Source organism: Electrophorus electricus, chromosome 1, assembly GCF_041902795.1.
Source record: "Electrophorus electricus isolate QZ-2024a chromosome 1, ASM4190279v1, whole genome shotgun sequence".
Lineage (NCBI taxonomy): Eukaryota > Metazoa > Chordata > Actinopteri > Gymnotiformes > Gymnotidae > Electrophorus > Electrophorus electricus.
The window spans coordinates 13,715,489-13,731,776 of record NC_137497.1 but is presented as its reverse complement, the minus strand read 5'-3'; the positions used below and the strand labels follow the sequence as shown (position 1 = coordinate 13,731,776).

Here is a 16,288-nt window from a genome sequence, read left to right as displayed (position 1 = left end):
GGAGCTTGTATGTAATGTTTAAATGTTTATATCAGATTTGCAGTTCTGAGGCTACATGGTCAAATCAGTTGTATATTACACTGAAGTTTCTAATTTTTTTCCACAGCCTGGAATTCTTCAGTACAGATTAACCCTGGTGAACCTCTGGTGCTGGATTTGCTCATATCAGAGTCAGTGGAGTTGATTTATAACAGCACAGGTGCAGCTGCTCCCTCTAGTGGACAGATCTGTACAGTGGATGGACACTCACTGAAGTGTGAACCAGAATACGCTCGGAGAGTGTCGCTCATATCTGCTGTTGAGCTGAGGGGAACTGCACCGTCTGATAGTGGAGTTTACATCATCAGAGACACTAAGAATGAAGAGATTATTCAGACATACACAGTTACTGTGGAAGGTAAGTGTGGTTACTGTGATTTTAATTTTGACAAGAATTACTATGTTGGGGAGGGGGGTGTGCATGGTGTCAGTAACTGTTTACATGCACTATGAATGCTAGGATCATGTAAACAGCATGGACTGAGTGTCATAGTTTGAGGTCTTGGTCTTAGTTGAGGTCCTGTTTATCTAAGCATATCCCCAATAGAGCATGTGGATCTGGTTGATTTTCACTGGACTCTTTGAGGTGGATTCTCACATGGACACTCTTGGATCCAGCCACTGATGTTTTACGGATACCAAAACAATCATGAATGATTGAGTGGGGAAAAATTAAAGTGTTTGTATTTGAAGGTGTTACAACCTTGTTTGTGTTATGGGTAGGGTTTTGTGTTTGTTTACGTCCCCTTCTTGATGCTCCTCCTCCACCTGATCAAGTCTTCTGTCCTCTGTTGGAATTGTCTTGGGCTGCTGTGTTGTCTTGATTGGCTGTCTCATTCTACCCTGCGCATAAGAGGAAGACTGGGAAGAAGCAACAGACAGAGATTCATCTCCACTGTTGCTCTGGCTGGTTTTGTTTGTTCAGTGAACATTGTTTGCAGATTGTTGTGTTTTTGGGCCTCTGCTTGTTAAATCATTCTGACTCATCACTTCCCCCTTTTGTGGACATGTTTTCTGTTGTAAATATTATTCTTTGTATAGTGTATTGTAGTAGTCCTGCGTGAATTGTAGTTGGGAAGTGGGGACTTCTGTTCTGTTCTTTTCCTGTGTTTATTTGTTTTTGGGAGTTAGGGAGGGTTATTGTATTTAATTTTGTTTGTGTTCAGTTGGGACAGTTGGTTGTTTTGGGTAGCAGGGCCTGGTGGTTGGCATGTTTGCCTCTCAGCCTCCGAGTCCCTCTCTGGGTGGAGTTTCCATGTTAAAGCTGATCTCTGCCTGCAAAGCATCCTTGAGTTTGAGAAAGGCACTAAATAAATGTAACCAACTAATAATAATTTTTATTTCTAGTGTGGCTTTTTTTTTTTTTTTTTTAAAGTTTGGCCTTGTCTGTTCCTGAAGCTCAATCCCTCTACATATGACCCTCAATAAATCTACAAATACTTCACCCCCAATAACACTGTTCAGTGTAGTAATTATGCTGTTAGACTGGAGCTTCAGCAGTGTTCATAGTTATGACTGTGAGCAGAGGTGGTGGTGGTGGTGGTTGTTGTTGTTGTTGTTGTTGTTGTTGTTGTTGTGGACACCCCCCCCCCCTTTGTGTAGCTCATTCTCTCCACTGGTTCATTCACTTTGAACTCTGAGTATGTTTCTATTCTACATTTACAATATCTCTCTACAAGATCCAGATTTGTTTTAGTTTGATTTCTAAACAGTTCCCCATCGCTGTAATAGTTACTTCCTGATATGGAGGTGGGAGTTGCTGAGCTCACCAGAGAACACACACAAATCTGTAGAAGTGGTTACTATGGTAATTGGTGAAAAATACCTACCTAATTGTTAAGATCTTGTACAGTGATGCTGTTGTGATCCTTTTTGTCAGGAATTGGAGCTGAACTGCCCCAATCCCACAATCCCTCTCGATCCTGTCATGTTCACTCTAGTACATGCACATATGATTATATCTGTGTGTGTGTGCATGTATTTTTTGCAGAAGTCCAGCCATGTCCAGATCAGAGCTCAACAGTGACGGTGTTGATGGTGCTCCTGGCTCTGACGGGGGCGGGGCTTGTGGCAGGAGGGCTGGTGATTGTGCAGCTGAAGAAAAAAAATTCAGCAGCTCCAGAAAGGAAGTACAGTGAATGGAACAGTTACCATCATAATAGAGGAGTTAATACGAATGGACTAAACCACTCAGATGAAGAGCAGAGGGTATCTCCCATGAAAAAGTCTGAGAGATGATAAATGATTTTGCTCTCTTGTGTATACACACACACACACACACACACACACAAACGTGCCCACCGAGCCTTGGCCGAAGAGTACCAATGTGCCCCACAAGGACCATAAAGAGGGCAGTTGGGTGGAGCCAACGGGATCTCTGGGCTGGTGCAGGGCTGGTGCCAGAGTCCCTTCCCTTCTGTGGACTCGCCAGCAAGACTGGAGGGGTCTGCCCAAAGCCTCGGAGGTAATTGGTCTTTGGGGCTCTCCAAGAGCAGTGAAGGAGAGGAGGACCATTCGGGGGAGCAGTATGTGTGGAACTGGGCGGACTTGCCCAAGTGCTGCAGGGCAAGGGGCAGGATGCGCGGACAAACATTTATTAATACACAAAGACAATGGCACTCACATATAATACCAACGATGAACATGAACACGAAACATACATATATAGAATACATACACAGAATATATATATTTATCTTGCATATATATATTTCACATATAGAGAATATCTATATTTCTCTATGCACCACTGTTTTCTTTTCCTCAGTTTGGACAGAGCACTCTCCACCATTTCACTGCGAGTTATACTGTGTATGACTATGTATGTGACGAATAAACCAAACTTGAACTTGAAACAGTTAACATTAAACAAAAGTAATGAACATGAATACATTTAACAACGACGATAAGAACAAGCATACAAGGACGATTCTAACATTAACATCAACAATGACCAACAGTCCTGCACACTATGACAAGGGTTTAAATACACACAAACAAGGTACAGGTTTGTGCAGATGTGGTTACAGACAAACAAAACCCTCCCGCTGCATGCAGCAGGCCAAACCACATGATTCATGAGAGGCAAGCATTCCGTTATAGTTAGAGACATGATGTATCTGTTTACAAAATATATATGGTAAGAAACATGAAGTATCCGTTTACTAAATATATGGTAAGAGACGTAAAGTATGTTTACTAGTCAAGGTAATACATTCTTAACAGACAAATGTGAAATGATAAGTTTACTGGAACGTGTTCCATTTGTAAATGTAGATGTACATTTGTGGATATTCGTGCATATTGAATAGTTTCCACTTTAGTGGTTACAAAAATGCTACAGAGAATTTGTTAAACTGTAACAAACAGCAGCTGTAGTTTATAAATAATTTGTATGGCTACACTTTTAAATTATTTTAACTGGGGTTCACAAAGACTTAGAAGCCAGTAAGATTAGTAAAGCTGTGATTTTACCAATATATTAACTAAAGGTGCAAATCTTGTGAATTCCTGAATTGTTCACCAATAATTAATTCTGAAATAGTAACATACATATTTACATTAAGATTTAAGGCATTTAGCAGACACTCATCCAGAATGACTGTTGTTTGTAACACAATAGCATATTTCATAAATGCAGTTAAAACATTTTAATAAGTACAAAACTAATGTTAAGGTAAGTGCATTTTCAGTCAGCATGTGATGACAATGAGGGAATCTAGTGTTCAGACAACCAGAGAAACTTCACCACCTGCAGGGCTACAACAAGGAGTCTTGATGCTTGTCTTCCAGGCCTCCTAAAGGATGAAGGTTAAGCAGGTTGCACCTGAAGCAGCACAACTAGTCTTCAATCTTCCAAAGTTCACACATTACTCCACTGCTGCACTCCCTTCATTGGCTCCCTGTAGCTGCATACATCAGATTTAAAACCTTGATGCTTGCCTACAAAGCCAAAAATGGACCAGCCCCTTCATACATGAGGTCTGAGGTCAGAGCCCGATATGTACATCGAGTACTTTGAACCTCAAGTATGGCTCGGCTTGAAATACCTTTCTTCAGGTCTCATGGATGACGAACATCGAGACGACAAGCATTTCTGTCCTGGCTCCAAGATGGTGGAATGAACTCCCATTTGCTGTCTGGACAGCAGAGTCCCTTGCAGCCTTCAAACGCAGACTGAAGACCCATCTGTTTGCAGAATATTTAAAGGACATCTGACACTGCTCCCATATTGACTGACTAAATTAGTATTTATTGTAGGGTATTGTTTGTTGTTTAACAAACTAGCAGTGATGAGATGGAATGCAGTGTGTCTAGGCAGCAGGTTTACAGTGATTTGGGGGAATGCAGTGTGTCTAAACAGCAGGATTACAATGATGATGGGGAAAGCTGTTGAAATCTTGAATGTCGTGTATCAACATTTTTAGAATGAAACAACTAACTAAAATGCATCAGACGTTTGCAATCACACATGACCAGGTGTCAGGTGACTACCTTGCTTAGCTCTCTGTGCTCAATAGCCTAATAATAATATACACTCACTTGCAGTTTCATTAGGTAACTACATTTCATCTACCCAGCAGACACTATACAAAGTCCAGTCTTATAACTGCATTTTGAATGTGCATTTTACAGAGTTCAGATCATCAATGGTCAGTTTCTGAACACTGCTAACCAGGCATTTGTTTAGGTTATAAATCATTTTCAACAAAGTGTTAGCACCGTCATGGCAGTGGCATGGCTGTGAAACATCAGTAACAGTAGTGTTGCCGGGGTTTCATATGTGCCAGTGTCATTGGTAGGTTAAGAAAAATGCTGACCTGGGATCAGAAATGGATGAGTCATAATGTACTAGACGATGGTTAACCTAAACGGTGTATGGAAACAGACAGGATATAGTCTTTAACTGAACATCTACAAGCTGTATCTACAAGGTAGGTGTTTCTATTAAGGTGGCTGGAGAGTGTATAGATTTTTGCTGGTTGGGCAGCGTAACTTGCAAAAACAAGCAATTTTGTGGAATACTCTCTTATGATTCAGCCAGTAGCCAATTGGGTCTCATTTAAATATCTATCATATTGCTTTGCATTGGCACATGGAATAAGTAAATTATAGTTGTGTAGACATAAAATGATTGATAGCACATTCCTGAGTCAATTTGGACTTGTCCCAAAGGTACAGCTGCTGCTATACCTTGTAAGTTTATTTTGGCCAGCCCATTAAAATCTTTAGTTTCTTAATCCTTTTCCACCTGCACCTTTACAAACTACAATTTAGGAAAAAAGAGAGAAAAAAATGATTTACCTTCACAGCTGTATAGGTAGTGGAACTAAACTGAATGTCTTCTTTGTTTTTTCTAATATAGAGGTGGCTGATTTCCTGGTCATCCGACAGGCTGATTTTGTGTAGTGCAACTTCTCTCCAGAGAGACACTTCATGCGTGCTTTTTTCCTGAAAGCAGCCCAAGTGGTCGGGCTGAAACGGCCCCATCTTTTGGAGTTTTATGGTAGTCAACTTTAAAAAACAAATTAATAAGACGAGGCTATTTAACATAACATTAATTGCATTAATAAATAATTGATAGACCACATCCAATTACATTCTCAAATACTGAAGATGCCATTGTATTAAAAGGCAAAATCAACATTTGCTGTGGTGCTTTCACTGACTCACAGTTTATGTAAGAAAGTGTATTGTTAGCCATATGCTATTTGGAAATGATTTCATAGACAGTATTTATATAAATGTTCTTAGATACAATATATAAAATTCATTTACACTCTGCTATTGTGAGGACACCAATGGACAAGATCTAAACAGTCAATCGAGTTTAGAGTTTAAAAACAAGTGTCATGTTTGTCATTTCAGTAATGGTTTGTTATGGTCGGTATAAGATGTGCAGATTAAGATTAAAGTTAAATTTATCTCTTATGACACTAAGGGTCATAGCATATATTTAATTAGGCTAATATTTTTACAAATAATACTTACACTGACAACCCTCCCTGAGAGTGCACACTAGTCTGCTTTCCAGTCAGGAAGGTCTTTATAGGTTGGGGAGGGAGGACAGACAGCATTGCGGCATTATACTTCCAGATCTGAAGATACTGTGACCTCATCTGTTATAAACACTCCTGTGGATGGATTGAAATACATTTTAGAGCTACCATATTTTTCTGATAAATTGTAACTATTGAAATAAGACAACCAATTCGATGACTATCATAATTTTTTTTTTTAAATGGGCCACTACAAAATGCTCCCCGTCAGAGCGAGCACAAGTATCAACCCTCTTGGTGGACTTAACCACCACAACCTCCACTAATTTGTATGTCTCTGCTCTCTCAGCTGTATATGTAGCCACTCACCTCACCCTCACAGGTGCTGGCCTGGAATATGGAGATGCCAGTTTGGAAAACATTCTAAGGGATCAAGAGAAACAAACCAAAATTAATGCTAAAATTGATGCCTAAACATTTTTTAAATCAGCATTAATGTACATTACTCAGGACTATGTTAATAACATGTGTTTGAAAATGGACTTTGATAAAAGGAGCTTCTTTGCAGTTAACCAGATAACTCTGTATCCCCAGCTAGTGAAGCTTAAGTGCTATTTAATTGTTGTTTGAAATAACAATCAGTCATTTTCAGTAGCACAGGTCATTGTACCGCAAATGTTAACTTCAGATGAAGTGGAAAGGACTTCATTAACTTCATTCATTCATTCACCCACAACTGATAACCAAGATGTCTGAGAGAAAACTTGCACTGTGTCCGACACAGACAGGTTAACGAGCAGCTAGTTAGCTCGGTCTGTTGGTCTGGCCACTAACTTTGCCCATTAAATCTCACTTTTACAGTAAAGTCTGGACGTACCGAGATGGGGAATAAAAGCCATAGAAATAAATTGAGCGCAACAAATTGAAGGGAAAATGTAAAAAAGGGAGCCTGGCTTCACTTACCGAATGCTTTAAGTCAGAAGTGTGGCAGGATGCTGGGACAGCAACGGGAGAGCCAATAAAAATTGGAGAAGCACGTTGGAACAGACCAATGGTGCTCTGCGGCGTTTTGGAGAATATTGGAACAGGCCAATGAGAGGACGCAAGCTCTCTGGAACATACTGGAACAGAAAATCAGGGTCAGTGGAATGAGTCAACATATTGAGACGGACAGACCCACAAAAGATAAAGAAAATGAAAGCTAAACACGATAGAACCAATACACTGACAGAAACACAACTGGGAACAGGTTACAAGGCAACAACATGAAATGAAGAAGGACCTTAGTATAAATGGAGGCTTAGTACAATAAACACAGGCTGAGTGAACAATAACCAGCGACAAGACTGGAGAGACACTAGAAATATATACACAAGTTAACAAGGAATATACACACGAGTTAACAAGGAACATATACACGAATTAACAAGGAACAACTAGAAACAGGAGAAAACAGGCAGAACAACCAGACAAGGGGGAGTAACAGAAAAATCAAAACAAAGAAGCTCATGGAAAGAAAACCAAGTTGGAAAGCCAAAACAGAGCTTGACAGGATTGCTAAAGTGACCGAGATGACAGGGAGGGGACAACCGTGACAATGCAGAGTAATAATAATAATAATAATTACTCAGATATGCAGGAATATACAGTGCAATAATAATTACTCAAACATGCAGGAACATACAGAGTAAAAGTTACTCAGGCCTACAGGAACATATAATTATTCAGTCATATAGGAAGAGTGTTCCAAAGTAGGACACTGAAGGCACTGACGTTTATACCTAAAATGTTTGTTGAAAGACATTTACTCTACAACACAGTGCTCCAATATTCCATCATCACCATCATCATCATCAGTCTTTTCACCCTCGTTGAAGCACACTGGGATGTGATGCAGCTTACATATGTAGTACAGACCTCATCCTGTATCTCATCATTACATATGTAGTACAGACCTCATCCTGTATCTCATCATTACATATGTAGTACAGACCTCATCCTGTATCTCATCATTACATATGTAGTACAGACCTCATCCTGTATCTCATCATTACATATGTAGTACAGACCTCATCCTGTATCTCATCATTACATATGTAGTACAGACCTCATCCTGTATCTCATCATTACATATGTAGTACAGGCCTCATCCTGTATCTCATCATTACATATGTAGTACAGACCTCATCCTGTATCTCATCATCATTACATATGTAGTACAGACCTCATACTGTATCTCATCATCGTTACATATGTACTACAGACCTCATCCTGTATCTCAATCATTACATATGTAGTACAGACCTCATCCTGTATCTCATCATTACATATGTAGTACAGACCTCATCCTGTATCTCATCATCATTACATATGTAGTACAGACCTCATCCTGTATCTCATCATTACATATGTAGTACAGACCTCATCCTGTATCTCATCATTACATATGTAGTACAGACCTCATCCTGTATCTCATCATTACAAATGTAGTACAGACCTCATCCTGTATCTCATCATTACATATGTAGTACAGACCTCATCCTGTATCTCATCATTACATATGTAGTACAGACCTCATCCTGTATCTCTTCAGCAGTGCTCAGTTTCTCACCTCAGGATGATGCCTGGCTGGATATTTTCAACTCAGCGGTGATACTGACACATAACAAATCCAGCAACAAAAACTTGTACAAGCACAAGACCCACAACCAAGATAGTACCAGGTCAGTACTATGTCAGTACCAGGTCAGTACTGTGCCACTACTATGCAGGTATTAGGTCAGAACTAGATCAGTACAGTACCAATAACAGGTCAGCACTATGCCAAATTCACAAATAGGGATTCTTTCTTTCTCTAGTCAAAGCCAAAGAAATGCCTTTTTCAAATAAATATACATGGTTTCTAAAATTACTGTATAGTTGTATAAGCAAGCACTTGAACAAGTAGTCAATGGTTAGGCTCCTGGGAGTGTGGATAGTCTCCAGGGATGTTTGTAATACATTTAAAGATACTCATGACCAAGTGTACAAAGTAAACAATTACTTTCTACCCAGTAAACAATTAAAAAACAGAACAGAAGCAGATGTTAAAGTCCCATGTGATCAGCACACCTCTAACACCCTGTGGGCAGCTGGTCCACATGTCCTGTCAGACACAAAGATAACCAAGGTCCCTTTAAAATAACACCACAGAGTATTTCTTGTTTTAGTAGTCAGTGTTTATCTAGTCATACTATTAACCCAGGCCTCAAAAACAGACATGCAGCCAGACTAGAGAACACATATGATTTGATTGGTTATTAGATTACATCCAGGTTCTGATGATTCTAAATTTGTAGGTAGTGGGAGAAAGTTAGCTAGTGTGTTTAATTGCACAGACAGTGAGGGAGGACAAAGTCTTTATTGTATTATAATGTCTCTGGTTAGGAGCAGAGCAGATGTACATGTATTTCATAATGTCTCATTATCTCATAGTGATTTAAAATTATAATAATACTAGTATTACTAACATGGTATACAAGATATTTGCTTTAGAAGATTTTTGCTGGACCCAGGAACGCTGCTTGGCACAGCGTGGTAAGTAGTGATGGCAAACGCACTGGCGCTTTCTTCCTAACTGTATCAAAAAAAGGTTCATTACTCGTAGCTTCATGATACAGTGCACAATAGCGGCATCTGGTGGTCAAAACCTCAAAGTGCTTTGTGCATCTGGTTGGCAAGGGATCTTTATTTATTTAGGTAGTTAGTTAGTTATCTATGTATTTATTTCCAGCTTTTAAAACTTGTGCATGTCTTCAAAATCTCATTGCTGATGTGGGTACATACATCCAGGGTTTGGCAGAATACTTTGATGGCTGAATAATGTGATGTATTCTATTACAATACATAAAACAGTAATATATTCAGAATATATTTAGAATGCATCCAGAACACATCTTACTAAGTCACATTTAAGAGCAAAACAATTTTATATATTTTAAATTTAAGTTCTAAATTGTGAACAGCTTATCACTAAATAAAACTGATAAAATGCCATCAATTTATGACTTTATAAATTAAAGAATACATTATTATTATTATTATTATTATTATTATTATTATTATAGTGTGCTTATAAAATACTCTACCTTATTTGATGGCAAAAGTTAAAAGTGTTGAAAATTCAGAACGCTTTTTCTCACTATTTCCGGCTCTGTGGTCACGTGATCATTGTAGAACGACTCGCTCTGTATTGTGCGCTGCATCATGAAGCTTCGAGTGATGAACCTTTTTTTGATAGTTAGGAAAACATGAAACATTACGTGTTTCAGGTTCAAGTTCGACATTTAGCGGTGAGTTTAAAAGTGTTTATATGTCGATGTACTTCTGATTACCGTCCAAATATGCGCGCTGGCTGCCAGAAGGTCTGATTTATGAACGCAACTAGGCAACTGCATAGATAATAAGTTAATATGTAATGTTTAGTGCAGCTGTTTTAAAGTTTGCATGTCTGATAAGAACTCTGATTGTTCTCGCGGACTGCTGAACGAGTTCATGTGTTCATTTAGGGACTTTAGCTCGTGCACCAGACCAGAGTCTTAACAAACATTATCGCGCTTGTGTGAGAAGCTGAGAGGAGACGCGAGTAGCTGCTTGTTGTGGCGCTTCGGCTCCTCATATGAGTCATGGACTTGTGAGTATCGAAACAACCAGCCCCGTGTGTCTCAGACGCTTCATTCTCCACTTGTGCGCCAACGAGTTAACACAAACGCTTCTGAACATCCACGTGCTATATTGACCAAAAGTACGAATGTTTCTACATAAACTCACCGGTCACTTTATTAAGAACACCTGCCTTGCACATACAGTAACTGTCTACTTTAGTACATACTGTAACGCTTGGAGTTAGTCCTGTTTAAATTATACTCCAACCCAGATTAACAGATCTTTGGAACTGGTAGAGAGAAGCCTGTGAAGCACGTGGAGGAGATGCGGACCAGACTCACTCAGTTTAGTAGTAACTTCCTGGTTTATTCACCACGTGACACAGGCTCGCTCCTGGAGTATTGTAGACAGCTCATACATGAGTTGTAAAAACATCCACAGCTCATAACGCGTTACTAAAGAAGTAAATAACGATAAATGAAGATCTGGGTCCAGCAACGTCCGTCACGCACAGTACAAAACCAACTCTTCCGCGTGGCCTACGTGCACACGCCTTTTACGTAAACGTAACTTAAGGGGACAGTCCGCAAATTACTGACCGTTACAATACTCCTGTTTTATAGGTGCATTACAGACTAATTGATTCTGCATGTTACTAGGAACATCTTATCAGCCCAAAGAAAAACTGTTTCAGGTTTATTTCCGTGCTTGTCATGTAGATTTAAGACTGGTAACAGTGCATCCGCTGGCGGACAGTTTCAGGTTTTCTGGGTCATCAAGTCTTTCATGAGCTGGATCAGATGGGAAACTGTGAAGGGCGGTGGGTCCCCAGAACCAAGGTTCAGAACCTCATGTGTTAAAACCTTTCGGACAGGATTCATTTGACATGGCGAGGTGTGGTAATGTAATTATTTCCCTCGTTCCTCAGTGATTTTACTCTCGCCATGTCAGTCATTTTACCTACTGCAGCGTCAGCAAGAATTCTTGCACCTTTTTCCTGGTATAAACGTCCGTTTGCTGTAATCTCAGGGGTTTTTAAATCCCGGGCGAATATCCAGGGTTCACATATCAGAGTTTGGGCGCTTTTGTCTCCAATCACGGAAGTGCTCGAGGAGGCAAATGACTTCTCAGAAGTTTTAAGTAAATTCCCCTACATGTATGTAACCAGCTAATATTCAAACCCAAGTCATTATTACTATGTGGTTTCATTAAATAACAGAATTCTGTGCAGATGTGTGAAAAATATTCTGTGGTTTCTTTCAACGAAAGCTACGCATCACGTGGATATTTCTGTGAGACAGTAATACGTAAATCCAGTAGCCACTGACGTCTGTAATTTATCCCGAGGTTTCTGATCCTGTGTGCGAGTCTGTCATACACTCTAGAGGTCTTGTGGTAAAGTTGCTTTACGTACACGACTGGAACATGAGTCCCGTCTGATTAGCACTTTAGTGTTGCCAGAAATATCAAACACAGCATGACTGCTGGGAATAAGGGAGCTGAACAGTGACACAACGTACTGGCAGGCAGGACTGTGATGTTCTGGACCCTGAACTAACCCCCTCTGGTAAAAGAGGATTACTGTGCTGCTGATGTGTAGTGGGGTTTAGTCCTGTTTCTACTGTGGGATAGATGGTGCTTTAGTCCTGTTTCTAATATTGTTTAGTAGTTTAGTCCTGTTTCTTTTATGGCAGGTGGTATAATTACGTTAATGTAAATGACTGACTGACTTTTTTTCCTAGTAGTGAACACCGTGAGATTTACTCAGCTGCTCCTACCTGCAGAGTACTGACTGGGTTCTCCTGTCTCCTCTGTACAGTACTGACTGGGTTCTCCTGTCTCCTCTGTACAGTACTGACTGGGTCCTCCTGTCTCCTCTGTACAGTACTGACTGGGTCCTCCTGTCTCCTCTGTACAGTACTGACTGGGTCCTCCTGTCTCCTCTGTACAGTACTGACTGGGTTCTCTTTTGTCTCCTCAGTCATGCTGTCCTGCAGCAGGAGTCACTGTGTTCTGCTGTTACAGCTGCTGACAGTCATAGCTGGTAAGTGGATAGAACAGGTTCTCTCAGGTCATCAGAATTTCATCCTTGACTTTGGTGTGTTAACCGGACTATTGTACCGGCTTGACCTTTATCTTTATTTAATCTTCTTTATATTTAATACAATTATTATTCAAATTAATTACATTTATAAATCCTGATGGTTGTTTTTAATAATTCATTTTGCGCTGCACAGCATAAACAATATCATCCATTTTTTTAACATTTAAAAGGATTGTAAACATATTTATTGCATTGCTGCTATTCATGAGAACTGTACTGTATAACTCACTGTGGATGCTCAGCTCGTCGTACCTACTGTATAACTACAGTGTCTGTCTCACTCATAGACCCCATTCATAGTCAGCTGGCTAAGGTAGCATGAACACAGTGATGCTTTACTAATAATGTCGTAAGCCTTTCTTCAGAACACTGAGAAGGTTCAGGCTGCTATAGGCCTGCCCCCGGAGTGAGAAACATAAAATTAATAAATTTCATTGGTCAGATTTCCTGTCACTTTGCTAATAGATTTGCATTTCAGAACCCTTTAATTAAAAGATTACCAGAATGGTCATGTAGACAGACATAGAAGGCACAGATGTCCCTGCAGCCATACTAATGAGCAGTATCAGTCAGTTCTGCTCTTACTTAGAAATGCATCTTTGAGTAAGCAAGAATATTTAAGTAGCCTGAGTGAATGGTTGATATTTTTAGTTTTACTGTATTTATAGAGAGAGCATGATACCAGTTGATAGACATCTGATACTGATGTCTTGCATTTGAATGTCGTCTGATATCAATACCAATCTGATATTTTTTCATTAAAAGCCACTGTGGTTCAGTTGTGTAGGGAATTATTTTTTGTGTGGGATGTATTATATATGCTGTATCATGCATGGATATGACAGATAAAATAAATAACATTCTAAATAATAAATATCAACTTGTAAACAATATTTATTGCCTTGATATGAAACATTGGGTCATTTTCCTCTATAAATAATATTATTATAGACTAATATTGGGTCTAATATTTGGTTTAATTAGTTTGATTTGTTTTTTTTTCTACTTTCAGGACTTGTTTGACAATATGATGAAGTTTTAGTTAATATATATGTAGAAATATAGAAACTTCTAAAGAGTTCCTAAACTTTCAAGCACCACTAACGTTTTAAACTCTCTTTTCTTAATGTGTCTTTCAGGCTCTTTTCCTTCAGTAAAGGTGAATCTTCATAATGCTGCTACTCTCCCCTGCACTCAGCTGTGTTCTGGTCTGGTCACATGGACTTTATATCGTAACCCACATGACATACTGGCTCAGTGTAACCAGACATCCTGCCAGTCAGAGGAGGGATTTCACATGTCCCATGATCAGTACCTGAAGGGAGATCTCTCCCTCAGCATCACTGATGCTGATTACACTAAGAGGACCTTGTACACCTGCACCTGTAGTGGTAAAGACATCTGTGATGTGAGTCTACAGATAGAGGGTAAGTGTCCTCGATGGTTTACCTAGTTATTGTTACTAAACCATTATTAATGTAGACAGAACTTTATTTATATGGAGTAAATAAGGTAGAACATAGAAAACTTCACAAACATCAAATATGTGGGGAAAACAGAAGGAGCTTGTATGTAATGTTTAAATGTCTGTTAGATTTACAGTTCTGAGGATACATGGTCAAATCAGTTGTATATTACATTGAAGTTTCTAATTGTTTTTCCCCACAGCCTGGAATTCTTCAGTTCAGATTAAGCCTGGATAAGGAGAATGCTGTATAGTTTAATCTCAGAGAATGTGTATTAATATGCATTGTGGGATGTCAATTGATAAACTTCAAATAATATATTATCAAAATGCTGCCAGTGTGACTCCAAGGTCAAAGTTAGCCGACACCACCAGCATGACCTGAGCTGCCACACACCGCTGCTCATCAGGAGGGCGACCTTACATAAGGTAGAGAGCAGAGCTGTGTGTCCAGCTCCACCTGCCCCCTCCCTGGTGCTGCAGTGCAACCGTGTGCCCCAGGTGTGCAAGACTGAGGAAAAAAACAAAGAGTCAGGACAAGTGCCAGGCTGGCCAGACTGCCTCTAATCCCCCTGGAGCCAAAGACACATCTGTTGTGAAGGTTTATTTCTCTCTGTTGTTAACAAGGTGGGACAACAGACAGGAGACCTTGGATCAATGGGTTAAAAAAATTACTTCTGACATTTACTTCACCCTAGAATACTAGAGAATTGAGTTAATTTTCTATTAGGTTCATTTCATCAGATAAACTAGAAAATGAATTAAACGATGGCACCTCTAAGGATATTTGAGAATGGAGTCTGTAACGAAAACCACAGCAAGAGAAACAAGAATGTACTAAAGAGATTACATATAAAACTCCTAAATTAAGCTTATATTTCATAAGTAGTGAAGAAACAGTCATTTTAGGCAATAGTCCTGTTCAGATTTGTTTTATTTGTCTGTTGTGTCTCAGCACCTGCACATGTGAAATGAATGGACTTCACCTGCTCTGCAGATGACCACGGTCAGTTGCCTTACAGCCTCTGTAAGCAATAGAAACCTTCAGGGCCATGTTTGCAAACTTGTTCTCCAATCTGATATTGTCTGACATCCGGCATTCCTGACACTCGTGCATATTACTTCCTGAGAAAAATCTTTAATTAAATGTAGTTTTAAATGTATGCAGAGATGTTGGTCTGTGATATTTCCATTTCAATCCTCTTGAGTGTGTCTCCGTTTCCTGTAGGATGACTAAAGAGAGAACCTCCAGTGCAAATGTAAAAATGGGGGTATGTTTGTTGTCTTTCTTCACAACTGCTTCCTCTCCAACATACACATACTTGTGTTCTTTTCTTTCTACTGGACAAATACAACACACATTACATTTACTTTGACTTAAAGCACAAAGTTCCACTTCTGACTCTTGGTCTTTCCTGATTCAGAAAACACCAGTTCTCTTCTGCTGGTAATCAGGGAAAGAAACTCATTACATATCTGAATGTTTTATGTTTTACACAGTCACAAATGACCCCAAACATAAGTAACCAAAGCTGATTTTAAAGACTGCATAAACCTACAGATCAAATTATGTAAATGACCATATTACTTACAGTGAGTAAAACCATAAGAAAATAAGTAAGTAATAGATAACTGTCTCTAAGCCCCATTAACCACATTAGTACTTTAATACTGATTTTTGAATAAATAAATAAATAGTACAGTAGAAATTGCCCAGTCTTGCAGTTGTGAAAGTCAAAGGTTGTCACTCTTTGGTGGTAGGAGAACTGATTTGGCATTATGGGAAAATTCATAGACATAGTAATCATACCTTCTCTGTATGAGTGAGCATTGAAACCCCATTAAAAGTAGAATGACTTCAATATAAATATATTTTTAAAAACTGGCACAGCAGAGTTTTTTCAAATTTGATCTGATAGCCAAGTGCCACCACTCAGTTTTTTTTTAGTGTGATTTTTCAGTACTGGAGATCCCCTTGGCCTGCATATGTGCAATATTGCACTAGTGGTAAGTCCTGTTTTAGCTGGCAGTCAAGCT

General features: G+C 39.3%; 1 protein-coding gene and 1 long non-coding RNA gene across 2 annotated transcripts; one reads left to right on the top strand and one right to left on the bottom strand.

The window, feature by feature from the left end:
• Nucleotides 1-3,271: 3,271 nt before the first annotated feature.
• Nucleotides 3,272-11,350, bottom strand: LOC145657121 (uncharacterized). The gene is made up of 7 exons (XR_014122972.1): nt 11,024-11,350; nt 7,002-7,159; nt 6,408-6,461; nt 6,031-6,173; nt 5,344-5,553; nt 4,860-4,906; nt 3,272-4,227 (listed from the first exon to the last, which is right to left on the bottom strand). It is a non-coding gene; the product is annotated as an uncharacterized LOC145657121 (long non-coding RNA).
• LOC145657118 (uncharacterized) lies at nt 10,267-15,561 on the top strand. Its single transcript, XM_081711697.1, has 4 exons — nt 10,267-10,369; nt 12,664-12,726; nt 13,926-14,213; nt 14,455-15,561. Exons 2-4 carry the CDS (start codon nt 12,666-12,668, stop codon nt 14,487-14,489), a joined length of 384 nt encoding a protein of 127 aa, XP_081567823.1. The 5' UTR covers nt 10,267-10,369; nt 12,664-12,665; the 3' UTR covers nt 14,490-15,561.
• The last annotated feature ends 727 nt before the right edge of the window (nt 15,562-16,288 follow it).